Here is a 17,204-nt window from a genome sequence, read left to right as displayed (position 1 = left end):
GGCCATATATACCTTATCAAGGGAGACACTGCGTCTGCTCTCTGAAAATAAGCCGAAACCTAACAACACATGTTGTCCACTGGAGAGCCGAAATAAAGTTCAACCTTTATGTGTAACGTCACTTTATGGCCCTATACAAGTTAAATATTACGGATCACTATTTCCTCCACAAACCACTGAGCTGTCAGGGAGAGCCGAGATGAGGTAAGAACTGGCAATTTCGACCTTAAATACAATCATTTATAATCAGTTATATCTTTGTTGTATACGGGGAATGGGTTAACCTAACAATTGTTAGTGCTTGGCACTTGTTTCTATGAGCATCCTTACTGTACCGATCGAGATATATTGTTTCTCATTCTTCTGACAAGTGTACAAATTGTTAACTTTTTTTATTGGATATTAATTTTCTTGAGTCGCTTTAAATAAAAGCACCTGCTAAATGCCCTAAATGTACATTTAAATGTATTCAACATCAGCAAGATGGTTTATATCACAATTAAATAGGACCAAATTAAAATGTAAACATAAATGATGCATACAAAATAAATTCCTGGTTCCTTATGAAACATCAAAAAGCTCAAACTTCTCTGTGTTTAATTGGCCCTTCAGTGCGGTTCCAAGTCCCCCGACCCTGAGGGCCCAACTGGACACATTACAGTGCCACTTCACCTGGAGCCTGGACAGCCACAGAAACCACGTTTTCCTCCTCAGGGACAAACTGGAGGACATCGGCACCGAGGACGGCAACCTCTGGCTGGGACACATCTACAACCTGCAGGCCTACGTCCACTTCCTCCTGGCCTCCGAAAAGGAGACCCCGGGCTCCACCATGAGCGACGCGCTGCGCTGCTTCGGCCAGGCGGGTGAGGCCTTCCGGCAGGTGAGGAACACCGTGGCGGACGAGGGTCCCTGGCTGCTGGTTAACTACGGCAACCTGGCCTGGCTGCACTACCACCGGCACGAGTGGTCCGAGAGCGTCGCGTACGTGGGCAAGGCGGAGGCACTGCTGCGAGAATACCCGTCTCCGATACAGGGGCAGCCCCATCAGGAGGTCCTGGCCGAGAAAGCGTGGACCCTCATGAACTTCGGCAGGGACGGCAAACGCAGTGCGGTGGAGCTCTTCAGGAAAGCCATCGAGGTGGAACCAGCAGGCCCCGTGGAGTGGACCACCAGCCACGCGTTGGCCTTGGCGATTTCTTCTCCTCCAGATGACTCGTCGCCAGAGCAGGAGGCGGGCGTCTTGGAGACCCTGAGACGCGCCGTTGAAGGCGATCCAGACAACCTGTACGTGGCTACGGTGTACCTCGAGAGACGCGCCATGACCGACAGCAGAGGGATCGCAGAGCGAGCCCGTGAACTGACCAAGGAGGTACTGAAAAGGTCCCAGACCAGCTACAGCGGGATCCGACCCCTGCTGAGAGTCTACAGACTGCACGTGTCCCTGGATGAGGCCATCGACGTGGCGAACGAGGCTCTAGAGAGGCATCCGACCAAACGGCATCTCAAATTCGGCCTGGCGAGCTGCTACAAGTGGAAGATCTTCTCAGACGGGGACAGTCCCTTGATCGAGAGCCTGAGGAGACGAGCCATCGGTCTCTATGAGGAGCTGTGCAGCCTGTATCCTCATTCTTTCCTATTGGAGAAGATCGCCCTGGCGAGTTTATACGCACAGTCAAGCAATCATGACAACATGGAGGCTGACAAGATATATAAGGAGTTGTTGGAAATTGATTTAGAGCCTGCCCAGCGGCAAATACTTTACAACAAATATGCGAAATTCCTCAACTTCACCCTTCAAGACCGACAGGGGTCAATAGAGTACCACATGAAGGCAGCAGAAATACTGAATTCCTCCTGGTTTCGGAGAAATAGCATACACATTCTGACCCAGATTAAGAATAGAAGGATGAACCGAATGTGTGGAGAAATTGAGGACTTTCTTGCCCAACTACCCTTGTAGCTCAGCACACAATAAAAAGAAAATCACATTTTACCTATAAGACAAAATCCTTTATTTATTAAATGTGGCACCAACTTTCAGATTTCTTTGTGTTGAAATCCACCATGCAATGAAAGAATGGTTTCAAATACAATTAGGCAAATGAATATTCATATTGCCTCTTATCTCAATTATTTTATCATTTGTGTTATCACAAAGTTATCATACCGTCCAAAGGCCAGGGGAGCAGTACATGAACTGAAATGGGCGGATATCCTCCACTTCCACTTCCCGTTGGCTATCTGGTCAAAGTTCCTTACAAATGTGACACGTTTTGGAATGGCATTTTCCGCTTTTATTTTGAAGTCTCAATAAGAATGAAAAAAGACACAGAACACGCTAAATTAAAATAATACGTAGAAAGACAGAATGGACTAGTCGTTTCCTCTTCGGCTCTTCTTGTGACTTTTCTTTGAACTCCTGGTATGAAAAACAGAGGTTGGATTTTGTCATTTAATCAATGTTACGGTTTGGGCTTTTTGTTGGTTGCTTATTTAGACATGTTTATTGCAGAGAAATTAACAGTGATGAATAAACAATCTTCTGTATAATTGTTCATACATACACAAATAAATATCACACACACAATTATTTTATGCATGCAGCAAATTCAGACTGCTCAGTTTAGCCTCACCTCTCTGGAGACTTGGAGTGACTGCGATGTCTGTGACTTCTGTGGTGACCTGGTGAAAACATTAAGAAGAATGACATTCGTTATATTGCAGTTTACAGAAAAACAGTGAACTAGAACTCATTGGAAAGCTTGGGAGAAAGACATTTTTCAAAATGTGTCTGAAGTTAGGGTCACTCAATCCAATTCAATCTGTATAGCCCTTAATCACAGGTACAGTCTCAAAGGGCTTTACAGGCCATATATCGTCACAACCCCCAGACCTTAGCCTCCCAGACGGCAAGAACAAAAAACTCCTGTAATTAGCAAGAAGGAAGTCTTGAGGAGAAGGGCAGAGTGGGGGATCCCTCCTTCCAGGGAAGGTTAGGAATGCAATGGGTGCCATAATTGACATACAAACAAGCAAACATTTTTAGAAAAACCTGCCGTCAACTTTTTTTCTTACACACATTATCTGTCTGAATACCGACGGCAGCAAGGGCTTTTAATAAAACAGTACACACACACACACCTTACAAAGTATACATGTGTATGAATGACCATAAATGACATGGCACGCGTCACCCTGCAGTGACTGTAGGGCAGGTTGAGTGGCCTTTCATTTGACTCTCGCAACACAACGATCAGGGTGTAACTTGTACTAGCAGCATTAGTCCATGGTATTCCCCGGCAGGAGGAGGGAACCTACCAGGAGATTTGGAGCGGTGGCGGCGGTCCCGCGACCGGCTCCGGTGCCTCCGGGGGCTTTTGCTGCGGTGTTCCCTGCGTTCTCTCCTCGGAGACGGGCTGGAGGGACAAGAGACGGGAGCCAATCAGCGGAGCGCCTCAGACCACAAGCGGCCCCAGACGCACCCCCACCGCTCGTGACCAACAGTCGCACAACGCCCACGGGGAATAGTGCACACAAAGCATCAACAATACGGCCGCAGCGTCACAGAGCCAATGGTATCTGGAGCTGGGCGATGGCGTACCTTCTCCTCTTGGGGGACCGGCTCCTCCTGGAGAAGGAGGAAGGAGGTAAGAGGCGATTTGGTTGAGTTTCAGGATGATGACAAGACCGAACAAAATGGGATCAAGTATAGAAAAATAAAAACGGAGGCTGACCGTCTGGGGGAGCGGCTACGTCGGTAGCGAGGTGAGGGGGAGCGACGGGGCCTGTCGTTGTCACGGTAACTGCGTCTGTGAGCCTCAGGGGTCGGTATCCTCTCCGGCTGAAGAGGAGGAGAAGGTGACGGTGACTATCGAGCGGACTATGGCAGCTGTGAGGCGTTTCAAAGGGCAGCCTCGTAAACGGCTTTAAAACAACCGTTCAAGGGGAAAGTTCAATTAGCAACACAATATGGTGTGAAAATTGTTCTGAGGCTTGGAGCTGGCAGCATTGCCCCAAGGAGCGCCATAAGGGACGGGGAAAGAGGGCAGTTCACGTCTAGCATGCAAACCACCGGAAGTAGAAGTCGCTTGACCGCCGAGTTACCTTTTCCTCCTCCTCGTCTTCCTCATCGCTGCTCTCCACCTCGTCCAGGTCTTCCTCCAGGGCACTGATGCGCGTGTCCAAGAGTTCGGCCTCCTCAAGGACCTGCCGTTTCTGCGCACACACACACACAGACGCAGACACACAGTTCAGTTAAAAAACGTTATACTTTTCAAGAGCTTGCCTTCGTTCTGTCCGTGTCCACACACACACACACACACACACACACACACACACACACACACACACACACACACACACACACACACACACACACACACACACACACACACAGAAGACGTAAGCTACTAGAGACATGGCGCCCACATACCTGCAGCCTGGGCAGGATGATGTCACACATCCTCTCCGCGTGAAGGAGTTCGTCGATGAACTCGTCCACGTGCATCACCTCAAACTCTGTAACAGAACGAGGGGCGAGCGAGCACCGCAGGGGTCTGTTATATTGTGACGCGTCAGGCCAGTGGATCAATCAAATGTCTTCGTTCACGATTCAAGTTGAACAAACAAAGTGCATTCATCATTGGGGTGAGAGTTGGGGAGGCAACATGAAAACGGCAAACCCTTCGTCAATGTTGTACTTAAAGAGACCTTTACTCAATGCAAGCACTGCGTTATCAAACCGAGGTACTCAACGGTACGCTTATAAAACAATACATTCATCCTTAAATGGTCTGTGTACAAACAATATTCACTAACCTCCATTCCGGTTCTGACTCTTGATTTTCCTGTAGTCGTTGTATAGAGGCTCCAGGTATTTGTAACAATCCACCGAGGTGCCCGTCAGCCTCATGTACATGGCTCCAAGCAGGCGGACATATCTAGGAGAAATAACACGTACAGAAATGAGTTTGACCACTTTGCAAAGCGGTTAAAGTGTCCAGCGTGGGTTCGTCCCCAACAGTGTGTGACTCCACAGCTGCTTGTGTTCATATAGGATCATACGGAGAGGAGGAGGCACTACAGGGGCGTAACCGTGTGCTACAAGTCAGCACATGTGTACTCAAAACAACAATAGTTCTTCTACATAATGGACCAGCTTCGCGTCCAGCATACTTGAAATCCTCGTTCTTGATGAACTCCACGATGATGTCTTTCTCGGGTTGGATCTGCAGCATCTTCAGCGTAAGGCAGAGGAAGGGGGTGGGTTTGATGTTCCCTCCGTAAACCCCTCCGACGAACTTCAGCTCCATGGCCTTGTCCACCACCAGCTCGGCTGAGGAGAAGGAGATGAGCAACGGGGTTTATTCTCCTGTAGCTTATTCCAAACTCCCACATTATATTCTCCTTAGGGCTAAACTTCTCTTGGGACCCACCAGTTAGCTCATCAGGCTAACCAGTGGACCGTCCGCCCCCCCCCCCCCCACACCACTCACCGGTCAGGCCGAAACATTCCTCCTTCCAGTACTTTGACTCGTAGATCCGAGTCCTGATGATCTTCTCCACCAGATACTGAGGGTTGGTGCCATGGATGCTGTTGGCGTCTTTCACGGTCCTGTTAGCCATGGCAGCCGATCGTGTGCAGGTTCCTCCGGAAGAAACAACCCCCTGTGCTACGATGTGTTTCCGGGTCTACGACGTTTACTTCCGGCTTCTCCGGCGGTGGCCCTGATTGGTCCAGCACTTTATATGACCGAAATGACGCCGTTTTCGCGGGAACCGTGGTATCTGAAGTCCACGTCGCGTCGAGGTTAGTTTGAAAGAACACGGGCACCTCTCCGAGCCTCGTTATCATCTTAAACAAGTGTAGTTATTCGCTTTATCAGTCTTCTGTTTGGCGTTTTGAGCAAGTTAAGATGGTCAGGTACTTGACCAGAAACAGGATGCGACGGTTCTACAAGTGGGGCGGCTTGCCCGTGAGCCACGATAGGAAGTTAAAAACCGACGAATATGAGTGAGTAGCGACAACAAGCGATTTTCCGAATGTACTTGTTTCATAGTGATTTTCTTTTTTTAACGATTCAGTTGAACTTCACTGACAAATGTCCATTGTGTTTTTGTCTTTTTGTATCTGAAGCTCATTGCACATCAGCCTGGAGGACCTGCCCAGGACCACTGTGATCACCAACGGGCAGTACATCCTGATAGAAGGCGTGGATGACGACCAACCCTACGTGGCAAAGGTCACGAAGCTCATCGGTAGGAGACGACACAAGGCATACGTGTGGTTCCTTCCGACAGTAGCAAGGCCCATATCAGCCTATCAACCCTGAAGACGTGTTTATTTTCAGTGCAAATCATTTAGAAATGCAAAAGCATCAAAACCATTGTGTTGTGTTCCTCAGAGACTGACAAGAAGAAGAAGGCTCTGGTTCAGTGGTTCGCCCGTGTGGCCGAAGTCCCCCCAAACAAGATGAAACTGCTGGGCAGGGAACCCCACCCGCAGGAGATCTTCTACTACGAGGGCCCCACCTGTGAGGAAGAGATCAACGTGGAGTCCATCCTCAACACCGTGCAGGTGAGGAAGGGTGGCTGGTTCATTTAAGCGGGGCCTCTACCTTTTACATCAGTCAACCCTCTCCTATTGGACGGTTTTACTTATGACTGAAATCCCAAAATGCTCTAAAGCAAGTGGTTCTCAAACCTTCTGCACTAGTGTTCTCCCTTTTTAGTTTTTCAGCCGAGTACCCCCTTCACTGACACAAAACGGAAGCTTTCAGAATCGACACTTAAAGATAGTTGGCCATTTTTTCTTTCTTTTCTGGGTAACCCCAGTACTCTAAAGTACCCCCAATTGAGAACCAGTGCTCTAAAGCATCATCGAATTTCGTCTGATCAATAATGGAATCTGTCCTTGGTGTCGATTTTCATTGCTTTCCAAAAAAAAACCATTTAAATAAGTCAAAGTAGGTCAGCTGCTTCCATTCTTGGGCTTTACGTGGACAGCTATGGCTTTGTCTTTTTAAAATATGAAATCTCTGAGATCTGACTCACTGCAGCTGTCGACACTGTTGCGTCACAGATTCAGTTCTTCCCACGGATGTCCTCCGGTTTCATTCAGCACCAAACACGCATGTGCGGTCCGTGCCACTGCCCTTGTGCCAGGCACTGGCCGTAGACCTGCAGTGGGTCCCCAGGCGCCCACTGCTCCTATAGATCGGTTAAACGCAGCGATCGCACTTAGTTGTACAACACCGTCACTGGTGCAATGGTAAAGCTGAATCCAGGTAGCAGTAGCGTTGTCGGTTTGGGACGGCCCATGGTGAACAGGGGTCTTTCTCGTTCGACGTGATTGCAGGGAAGAGGGAGCTACATATCCCAGCCCTGGCCACCGTGCGCTAACATGTTCCTCCTCCTCCTCCTCCTCCTCCTTGTTCTCCTTCCCCCTCTGCAGGTAAAGTTCATTCCAGCGGGGGCGCCGTTCCCCGACGTCGACCGACAGGAAGTGCTGTACGTGAAGCTCTCCTGGAACACCAAGGCCTTCAAAGTCGTGACACCCGAGCAGATCGAGACCGCCGCCGCCGTCGCGCACCGCCTCCTCCCCCCCGCCGGCCGGCTCCGTCCCGCCCTCCCCCCCTCGCCGCCCTGCTCCCCCGCCCCGGCGGCGACCCCCCGGTCGAGGGCGCCCTCCCGGCGAGCCCTGCCCACGCCGGACCCCATGGTCATGAACCGGGCGGCGGCCGCCGCCGCCGCCGCCACGGGCGGGCACGGCGTCCGGGGCACGGCGAGCGCCGGGAAGATGGTGGCGGCGGCGGAGGCGGAGTCGATGCACTCGGCCTCCAAGATGTCCGCCTCCAAGTGCCTGAGCGGCAAGAGGAGGTCCTGCGTCGCGCGGACCCCCGGCGTGCGCAAGAAGCTGGAGCTCAGCAGTGAGTGTTTCTTCGGGGGTGGGGGGGCATGATGCTGTCGTTTGCATTTAGTTTACATTCAGGGCCTCAAGGGAAGTTAAGACCTAGGGAGATGATTGAAGCCCTGAGGTTTTGTGATGGTGTAATATGGGAGTCTGGAGTGAACGATAAGAGAGCGCAACCATTTACGTTCACACATTCACACACCGACGGCAGAGTCAACCTTGGCAGGAAAGGTTCGGGTTTAGAGGTGTCTCGCTCAGAGGCACCTCGACGCTCGGCTAGGAGGAGCCGGGGATCGAACCAGCAACCTTCCGGTTAGCCAGCGACTGTCGCAGTGGCGAAGGGCTGGGCACACAGGGTTTATTTTGCTCAATGAGTGGTGCTGTCAGATGCCCGAGGAAGGCTGCTCCCAGTACGGCACAGAGACGCATGCAAGCGCCTGTTCATGTATTTTTGTGAGTTCTTATCTTGACCGCTCACAGCAATTGAAATGACGTGGAAGTGCAAAGGAGAAAATCGTCGTGAAACTCTGAAAAGAATTGTCGTTTATTTAGATCTCGTCACTTCTTGTATCCCCCCACCAGGTCCTAGGAAGAGCCTGATGGACGGGGACGAGGGCCTCTGCCAGCTCCTGGACCAGGACCTGGAAGAGGACGTGCTGATGATCCAGCGCTCGGCCACCACCCTGACCCGCCTCATGTCCCAGCCCGGCGGCCTGACCCCCGTCAGGAAGGCCCAGAGGTCCGCTGGGTCCTGGGGGTCCCAGAGCATGAAGCCGGTCCTGAGCTACATGAGCCTAGGGGGGGACAGTCCACCGGAGGCCGCCCTGCAGGACTCTGACAGGTGAGCATGGGGGGGGGGGCATCCTTCAGGGGCCAGGGTCCTGGGTTTAGGAGTGGGGGGGTACCCATCAGGGTACCTGGGTTTAGGAGTGGGGGGGTACCCCTCAGGGTACCTGGGTTTAGGAGTGGGGGGGTACCCCTCAGGGTCCTGGGTTTAGGAGTGGGGGGGGTACCCCTCAGGGTACCTGGGTTTAGGAGTGGGGGGGTACCCCTCAGGGTACCTGGGTTTAGGGGTCCTATTGGTGTAGTGCTGTTCCTTCTGCTGAGCAGCATGCTACCGTTTTGTTTGAGCCGTTAATGAGGACGACTCTGACAATTCATCTTACACTGATGGATTTGAAGTCGTTTCCTTCTGTATATTTGGGTATTTTTGTTTTGTCCTGAAAGTCCTTGTTTACCTTTTCTTATTTTTGATAACATCAAAAACTCATTTTTCTTTATCAGAAAAATGCCCTTTGAGGCGAACTTGGAGAAGAGTTTCTATCATCGTGTAGCGTCTCATCCTAGCTGTCGCTGTTGTGTACGGGGAACGGGTTAACCCAGTGATTGCTAGTGCTTGGCACCTGGTTCTATGAACATCCTTACTGTCAAGAGATATATTGTTTCTTCTGCCAAATGTACTTATTGTAAGTTTCTTTGGATAAAAGCGTCTGCTAAATGTAAATCCAAATATTAAGAGGAGGCAGTGGGCCAGGCCGGACCAGCGTACGGCCTGGCTCCTCCTGTGGTCCGCCGCCGTGTTGAGACTCACTGCGGCCTCTTCCAGGGAGCTGTGTGGCGTGGCCTCCCTGGAGGAAGAGGTGTTTGACATGGGGCTGACCCTGACTCCCAGGAGACAGGCCACGCCCAGGAGAAACTATGCCACCAGGGGGCAGAAGTGAGTCGGCCCACTCCCTAGCCCTGGTGGTGGCGGGTGCTCACGTATTCGATAGGACCGATCACGACCCGGTTTCATGATGTGATGTCACGGGGAAAACATGAGCAGTGGACGGTTGAACGACAGGGAGGCTTCCTTAAAACTTTATTGTTCATAGTAATAACCCCGCATTTGAAGAAGAAACGTTTCATTGCCTGATTTTTAATTGGCACCTTCAAATCTTGGTCAGACTAGGTCCAAAAGCGAGGTTCACGTTATGTCGAACCGTTCAACTGAATCCTCCTGTTTTTTGCCCTTTTATCCTGGTTGATCTCACAATTTCCAAACACACGAGAGGTTTGCGGGGTGCACGTGTGGGGTGTTGTGTTCACGACGGGGGTATCTTTCTGGGGGGGGGGGTCTCTCAAAACCCTTAGTGGATGCAGACAGGGGGTTCACCCATGGAGACGACGGCTGATGTGTTTGCTCGGCAGCTGGTGTCACAGAGAGAACCGAGGAGTTTGGTGGCACATGTTTTTATACCCAATATATCTTATCTCTGTGACGTCACCTGACCCTGCCTTTGGTTGTTCTCTCTGTCATAAGAGGGTCCACACCTTCCAGGAGGGCAGAACGGGCCGCCAAGGAACACTCTCTTGGGGTGCTGTAAGTATCTCAATCACAACTACCACTATATAACACAAAGCAAACATGGAAACCATTTAAAAGTCCCGTTAATGCCCGGTAGCTTCTCCTTTTCAAATGGTCTTTTACTTTGAAAAACATCAGTGTCCGTCATTCGCTCCCGTAGAAGCTCTGGTTGGTTTACCTTGTATTTAACACAGTCCCGAATGAGAGAGGTCTGCGTGCCTGGCCGTCCGTTCCCGGCCCCACTAACCCCGCCCCCCTGCTTTGCCGTTGGTCCACAGGGCGGAGGAGAACGAGAACTCGCCCATGGAGACCGCGGCCCCCACCCCGCGGACCTCCGGGAGGAAGACGGCCCAGCTGGTTTCCTCTCGGATCAGGAAGCAGCTGTGAGTGTCCCCGTGTGGCCCAGGAGGTAGAGCGGCTGGGCTGGCCACCGGAGGGTTGCTAGCTCGATCCCCGGCTCCTCCCAGCGGACTTCCGTTTTATTTTTTTAGGGGTGTAGGCGGGGACATCCCATGTCTTTTTTGTTCTATTTTTTTTTTACTACTTTTTTTTTTACTTTACTTACTTACTTTACCTTCGTCCATGTATATGTCGGCGTCTTTTCCTCCTGGGAACGCCCCGGCTCTGATCTGTGAGCGTTTTTATCTCCAGGAATCTACTGGACGACGTTCACTCCGACGGAGACGACGGCGACGAGTTCCTCCCGTCCCTCAAGGAGCTCCGGAGCAGCAGCGACGAGGAAGAGGAGGAGGAGGAGGAGGAGGAGGAGGAGTTCTGCGGGGGGATGGACAGCGACGACGAAATGGTCGCCAAGAAGAGCAAGCGCGGAGCGGCGGCCCCTCGAACCCCCCGCTCCGCACGGAAGAGCCGCGCTTCCACGCGCACGCCACGCAAAACACCCGTGAAGAAGGTACGTTGGGGCCTCTGCCGGGGGCCGGGGGGGCTTGAGGGAGGGAGGGAGGGAGGGAGGTGGATATCGTGTTCTCTCTCTTTCTCCCACTACAGATTTATGGGGGCTCAGTCCTTCTCTAAATATTTGCCTTTCCCCCTGTACTGTGGGAGATTGATGGTCTTTGGTGTGGGGGTGGTGGTGGTGGTGGTGGTGTTCGAGTGGAGGCAGGGGGGAATGGACCTTGGGTTCAGATGGAGGGCAGAAGCAGTACATGAGGGATGCTGGGATCAAACGTAACTCATTGCTATTGTGACCCATAGGCCCCGCCCACGACGCCACGCACCCCTCGCCATGCCACGCCCAGCATCCCGAGCCGCTCCCTGCCGGCCAGACAGCCCGGGAGCGCCTTGGAGGAGGCCCGGGCCCGGTGAGGAGGAGGAGGAGAGAGTGTGTGTGTGTGTGTGTGTGTGTGTGTGTGTGTCCGCGTCCGCGTCCAGTGTCTCGAGGCCCTTTCCTGTTGCTGATGCATTATAAAGTCACACGCCCACTTCGCAACCTATGTTATACTCTGGATGAGGACTCCATCAACTTTGCGCTGGAGTCGATTTGCTGCCATCTAGTGGTCAGCAAATAGCACTGCATTTCTTGATGAAGCGGTTTTGATTGTTGTGATATGGCTTCATTCATTTGGAATGAGGGGAACCCAGAAGGAACATAGCATATTGATCTAACGTGATGCAATATACCTTTCCTCGGTTATGTTTATTGAACGGCAAAGCACCCATCACGTCGTAGGGTCTGTGATCGTTGGCTATAAAGTCTGTGTGTTTCCATCTGTCCGTGTCCAGGCTCCATGTGTCGTCCGTGCCGGAGTCCCTCCCCTGCCGGGAGCAGGAGTTCCAGGACATCTACAACTTTGTGGAGAGCAAGGTCATGGACGGGACCGGAGGGTAAGAAGAGCATCTTCACTCAAACCCTCTGTTTACATCCTACGTGAGAGACCCCACACGATGTATAGAGATGCGCAGCCGTTGGTTTGTGTGTGTGTGTGTGTGTGTGTGTGTGTATGTGTGTGCCAGCTAAAAATCTATAATCACTCCCACCTCTCAATACTTTTAAAAACCTTTTTAAAATCAACCCTGACTGAACAATGCAATTGTTGCCCTTTTAGCTGTCTTTTTGTATTAGCTTGTTATACATTAGCTTGATATTAAGTGTAATGTCTTGCATTCTAGTGTGTGTAGTTTGTCATTTGTGGTGTAGTGTGTAGCCTCGTCTTGTCTTTTGTGTATTCTGAAACTTTTTGCCGCCTTTCTTGGCCAGGACTCCCTGGGTGAAGTTATTGTAACTCAATGGGACCCTTTCCTGGTAAAATAAAAAGTGTGTGTGTGTGTTTAGGTGCATGTACATCTCGGGGGTCCCGGGCACGGGTAAGACGGCCACGGTGCACGAGGTGATCCGCTCGCTACAGCAGGCCTCCGACGCGGACGACATCCCCGCCTTTAACTTCATCGAGATCAACGGCATGAAGATGACGGACCCCCACCAGGCCTACGTGCAGATCCTGCAGGTGAGAGAGGGGAGCTTTTCATAGTGTTGCACAAACCGTGGTTTGAGGAACTCACCTGGGATTGAACCAATGGGGGGGACCTTCGGTTAATTTTGTCAGCAGTGCTCAGTGTGGTTAAACCCCAGTCGCAATCTGATTGGACGAGTAGATCACCAGAAACAAGGGTGTCTCTAGCTTTTGAAGTCATCCCTTTCACTAGAGAAGAGGGAAAGAATTGAGTGTAGCCAGTTGGTGTTTGTGCATCGATAGCTACTACTAAAACAATGAAATGTTGAACTTAAGAGCTGAACTAATGAACAATGAAGACATCTTGTATCTCAACGGGATCTTCCTGGTTAAATAAAGGATCAAATGAAATACAAATCTTGTTCACTCCCGTTCCCAACATGAGTCTTTAATGTGTTCAATCACCGAGCTCTGAGGCATTCAGACATCCTTTAAACAGCATTGAGGCTTCATTAAGATGACTTCCCCCGTGTCCTCTGTGCAGAAGCTGACCGGGCAGAAGGCCACCCCGGACCACGCCGCCGCCCTGCTGGAGAAGCGGTTCAGCCACTCCGGACCCAAGAAGGAGAGCACCGTGCTGTTGGTGGACGAGGTCTGTGGTGGTCCTGACCCTCTGTCTGTCTGTCTGTCTGTCTGTCTGTCTGTGGCCCTGTGGTCCTGACCCACTGTCTGTCTGTCTGTGGCCCCGTGGTACTGACCCACTGTCTGTCTGTCTGTGGCCCCGTGGTCCGGATCCACTGTCTCCAGCGCTGTAGTAGTCGCTGTCTCGTGATGGATATAATAATAATAATTGATCAGTTTTTATAGCGCTTTCTCGAAATACTCAAAGACGCTTTACAATTAAGAAAGGAATACATACAGACAATCCAGAAAAAGGGAAAAATAAATAAGTAAAACTAAGTTTACTTTAAAACTAAGTTTTAAAGTAAATGCCCTCTGTTATATTCATGGAGTACAATTGCGGTCCATGTGGGAGTGATTAATTCATTCATGCCTGCCGGTCTCATTTGTGACCTTTGTTACAAAACGAATGAATATGGATTGATGCATCCATCCATCCGTCCACACGTCATATATAATGATCGGCGGTCTCGCACACCTTGAATGGCGGTCTCACTGTCTCGTCTGTCCGTCCGCACCTCAGCTGGACCTGCTGTGGACCAGGAAGCAGAACGTGATGTACAACCTGTTCGACTGGCCCACGCGGCGTCACGGCCGGCTGGTGGTCCTCACCATCGCCAACACCATGGACCTGCCCGAGAGGATCATGATCAACAGGGTGGCCAGCCGACTGGTGAGCGTTTTCACACACACATAGAGACACACGCTTGCAGACACACACAGTCCTGGGTTGGCTCTGCTGCGCCCAGTGGTTGGGAGGTGGAAAAGTACGAGTGCACCTTTTTTATTTTTTTAGTACTGTGCGTATACGGGGATTTCTTTATTAAATGTATGCCTCTCTTTTTTTTTAGAGTCTTTTCTCCAAAGCAGGGTTCGCACACACATTTACACACGGCCAGCCAGCTCGTCGGGAGCAAGTATCTTGCTCAGGGACACTCGGTTAGGAGGAGCCGAAGATTGAACTAGCAACCTTCTGGTAACGACCCACCGCTCTACCTCCTGCTCTAAGCCGACCCTCTCCTCTCCTCTCCTCTCCTCTCCCAGGGCCTGACGCGGATGTCCTTCCAGCCGTACAGCTTCAAGCAGCTCCAGCAGATCATCATGTCCAGGCTGAACAAGGTGAAGGCCTTCGAGGAGGACGCGCTCCAGCTGGTCTCCAGAAAGGTACAGACCCGCAGCTATCAGCGTAGCGCGTGACTCTCCCGGCCATCCCTGCTCCTCATTCCACCCGGCCGCTGATATAGGGAGCTGATCTGCAGTCTTGCCCTCGACCAACTCACTACCTGGTGTTTCATGTGTTTTGTCTTTATCGTACTGTATAAATGAGGGGCTCAGCGTCCTGGGCGTCAGCTATTGGTTTACACGCAAGCCTTTTGAGGGTGTCGATTTGTCTTCTACAGAGAATCACTATTCTTTGACATTTTTGTTACCAGCAGCAAAAACGATACAAATTTGGCTCAATAAGGCCACAGACTTGAGATAATTAATCTCAACTCTTATTCTTGAGAATAGCCCTTGCCAGATATTGACGTTAAAGGGCACTGGAATCTAGCCTGGAATCGCAAGGCGTATTGCAAACTGCAATTAGTCTGGAACCTATCACTTTCCAAGGGAAAGCTCTATACTGTCTCTATAATCAACAGGGACCATTCTACACCAGCGGCAGCCATCTTTGTTGTTGTGGTTTAAAAACCTCTAAGGCCCTCTCCTGCACCGTCATCATATTTATCCCGCCTCATGTTAAATAAATGGTGGTGATTGGTGGAGCCAGACATTTTCTGCGGAGCAAATTAAACCGGAGCCGGCAAGATTTGTCCGGTTCCCAGGCTACCTTGGGTTCAGGCTGTTGTTGTGACGTCTTATAGGGGAGTCCATCTTTAATGGCGGCCCTTCCTCTCCCATCTGTAATGGCGGCCCTTCCTCTCCCATCTGTAATGGCGGCCCTTCCTCTTCCATCACAGGTGGCCGCCCTGTCCGGCGACGCCCGCCGCTGTTTGGACATCTGTCGCCGGGCAACGGAGATCTGCGAGCACACCTCCCCGGACCCAGCCGCTCCCGGATTGGTTGGGATGAGTCACGTGATGCAGGCGCTGGACGAGATGTTCTCCTCTGCCTACGTGACGGCCATCAGGTGAGGCTTCAGTCCGTGCATTCAGACCTCCGATGTTGCTTTAGTTTCTCTGTCTCGTTTCAATTCAAAGAACTTTATTTTTCTCGTGAGGGAACTCCATTTGTGGTCAGGCACATACAAACAAGACATACTTCAACAATAAATAGTTAGTAATCATGTACGGGAAAAAATAAATTTCTAAAAGCTAAAAAAAAACCTGTGGGTGGAGCTGTGGGTAGGGAGAATAGGTGTGTGTGTGTGTGTGTGTGTGTGTGTGTGTGTTTTAATATTATGGCCTATATTCAGTGATGTTACTAGGATGGGTTTAAGGTGTGACTGTGTGTGTGTGTGTGTGTGTCCAGGTGTGCGTCCATCCAGGAGCAGCTCTTCCTGCGGTCCGTGCTGATGGAGTTCCGTCGGCTGGGTCTGGAAGAGGCCACCTTCCAGCAGGTGAGGCTCTCCTCTTCACCCTCCTTGGGAGATCACAGCCACGCTAGAAACACGACATGATGTTCCGCTTTTAAAACGACCAAATGCCCGCCACAGTTGACCTGAACACTAAGTGTGCAGCCGCAAAAAGCTGAATCAAGCATTGAGTAATGATGACGTCTTTGCATTTCCCTTTAACCTTATGGTTAACCGGCCAGCACCCCATCACCGATTTTTTTAAAATTAAAATAAATAAATGTTTCTGCATGTCAATTATGGCACCCATTGCACTCCTGATCATCCCTGGAATGAGGGATCCCCTGGACTGCGTTCCTTATCAAGATTTTTTCCTTGCTAAATAAGGGAGTTGCCCTCTTGCGGGCTAGGGTCAGGGGGCGGTCAAACACACGGCCCGTTAAGCCCTTTGAGACTGTACCTGTGATTAAGGGCTAATTGAATATTCAATCATTAAAGAGAAAACACGTTGTTAAATATAATCGATGTGTTTTCCGTCGACCCCTTCATCACTCTACCCCCCCCCGTGGAGCCTTTATTGTATCTCACCCGGTTCTTCCCCCGGGCAGGTGTTGGTGCAACACCAGGCCCTGTGCCGCGTGGAGGGCCTGCGGCCCCCCAGCGTGTCCGAGGCCCTGGCCGCGTGCCAGCGCCTGGGGGCCTGCCGCCTTCTGCTGCTGGAGCCCAGCCGGCTGGGGGTCCTGCAGAGGGTCCGGCTCAACGTCAGCCAGGACGACGTGCTGTACGCCCTCAAGGCCGACTGAGGGGGTGTGTGTGTCGGGCGAGCTCTTATTCTCCATTTAATGACCTGAGGTGGTTTAGTCGCCCGGGGGTGTCGACCTGTGCAGAGAAGTCTGATAATGCATGCAAACAGTTTTTTTTTTTTTTTTTTTTAATCTATTTTTATTAGTATTATTTACATGAAAATAATTTCAGTCATCTCCCTGGATAGACTTGACATTCTGGGTGTTGCTCGGATGTTTTCGTGGGGCCTTTCGTGTCCTGTTGAAACCACGTAGTGAGTGAAGGCCGTAGATAGAACTACAATAGTAGCCGTTTTAGGATATGGGGCACTTTTAACAACTGCATTCTCATCATGGTTTATTTCCAGTCCTAGTTTATTATTTTATGTAGCTTTGTGATGGGAGAGTGTGTTCTATCCCCAGTGAATGTGTCATTTACATCCCCAATGCCAACATTTTATTAATGCTGTGATTTTATTTCTGTGAAAATGTCTGCATTTAATAAAGATATCTATAATTATTGTTCCCTGTTTTGAATCTTCATCCCCAAATGTAT

At 50.9% G+C, this 17,204-nt stretch overlaps 3 protein-coding genes across 3 annotated transcripts; 2 read left to right on the top strand and 1 right to left on the bottom strand.

The window, feature by feature from the left end:
• Window positions 1-199: 199 nt before the first annotated feature.
• Window positions 200-1,963, top strand: LOC307077820 (interferon-induced protein with tetratricopeptide repeats 5-like; the record flags this gene model as incomplete). Its single annotated transcript, XM_079739295.1, has 2 exons — window positions 200-204; window positions 613-1,963. 2 exons carry the CDS (start codon window positions 200-202, stop codon window positions 1,961-1,963), a joined length of 1,356 nt encoding a protein of 451 aa, XP_079595421.1.
• Window positions 1,964-1,998: 35 nt separating this feature from the next.
• On the bottom strand, window positions 1,999-5,653 carry prpf38a (pre-mRNA processing factor 38A). The gene is made up of 10 exons (XM_079739684.1): window positions 5,499-5,653; window positions 5,179-5,338; window positions 4,822-4,943; window positions 4,436-4,521; window positions 4,108-4,218; window positions 3,738-3,844; window positions 3,605-3,631; window positions 3,322-3,419; window positions 2,637-2,685; window positions 1,999-2,422 (listed from the first exon to the last, which is right to left on the bottom strand). Exons 1-10 carry the CDS (start codon window positions 5,626-5,628, stop codon window positions 2,377-2,379), a joined length of 936 nt encoding a protein of 311 aa, XP_079595810.1. The 5' UTR covers window positions 5,629-5,653; the 3' UTR covers window positions 1,999-2,376.
• A 227-nt stretch (window positions 5,654-5,880) lies between these two features.
• On the top strand, window positions 5,881-17,116 carry orc1 (origin recognition complex, subunit 1). The gene is made up of 17 exons (XM_079740449.1): window positions 5,881-6,016; window positions 6,140-6,261; window positions 6,408-6,580; window positions 7,457-7,931; window positions 8,498-8,756; window positions 10,218-10,277; window positions 10,541-10,645; window positions 10,914-11,172; window positions 11,475-11,581; window positions 12,003-12,104; window positions 12,553-12,724; window positions 13,215-13,322; window positions 13,875-14,024; window positions 14,396-14,515; window positions 15,313-15,482; window positions 15,824-15,911; window positions 16,475-17,116. The coding sequence occupies exons 1-17, from the start codon at window positions 5,919-5,921 to the stop codon at window positions 16,667-16,669; spliced, it is 2,763 nt and encodes a 920-aa protein (XP_079596575.1). The 5' UTR covers window positions 5,881-5,918; the 3' UTR covers window positions 16,670-17,116.
• Window positions 17,117-17,204: the final 88 nt, after the last annotated feature.

The sequence above is a fragment of the Pollachius pollachius genome (assembly GCF_949987615.1).
Source record: "Pollachius pollachius genome assembly, chromosome: 7".
Lineage (NCBI taxonomy): Eukaryota > Metazoa > Chordata > Actinopteri > Gadiformes > Gadidae > Pollachius > Pollachius pollachius.
Note: the sequence above shows the minus strand (reverse complement) of the source record. Positions and strands in the feature narration are given on the sequence as shown.

Excerpts from the sequence above, each read along its gene's own strand:
- prpf38a (XM_079739684.1), bottom strand. The coding sequence starts at position 5,628 with ATGGCTAACAGGACCGTGAAAGACGCCAACAGCATCCATGGCACCAAC. Across the intron at positions 5,339-5,498 it reads GGAATGTTTCGGCCTGACCG|CCGAGCTGGTGGTGGACAAG; the intron begins GTGAGTGGTGTG and ends CCTTCTCCTCAG. Across the intron at positions 3,632-3,737 it reads CGTAGCCGCTCCCCCAGACG|GAGGAGCCGGTCCCCCAAGA; the intron begins GTCAGCCTCCGT and ends CTCCTTCTCCAG.
- orc1 (XM_079740449.1), top strand. The coding sequence starts at position 5,919 with ATGGTCAGGTACTTGACCAGAAACAGGATGCGACGGTTCTACAAGTGG. Across the intron at positions 6,262-6,407 it reads AAAGGTCACGAAGCTCATCG|AGACTGACAAGAAGAAGAAG; the intron begins GTAGGAGACGAC and ends TGTGTTCCTCAG. Across the intron at positions 15,483-15,823 it reads GCCTACGTGACGGCCATCAG|GTGTGCGTCCATCCAGGAGC; the intron begins GTGAGGCTTCAG and ends GTGTGTGTCCAG.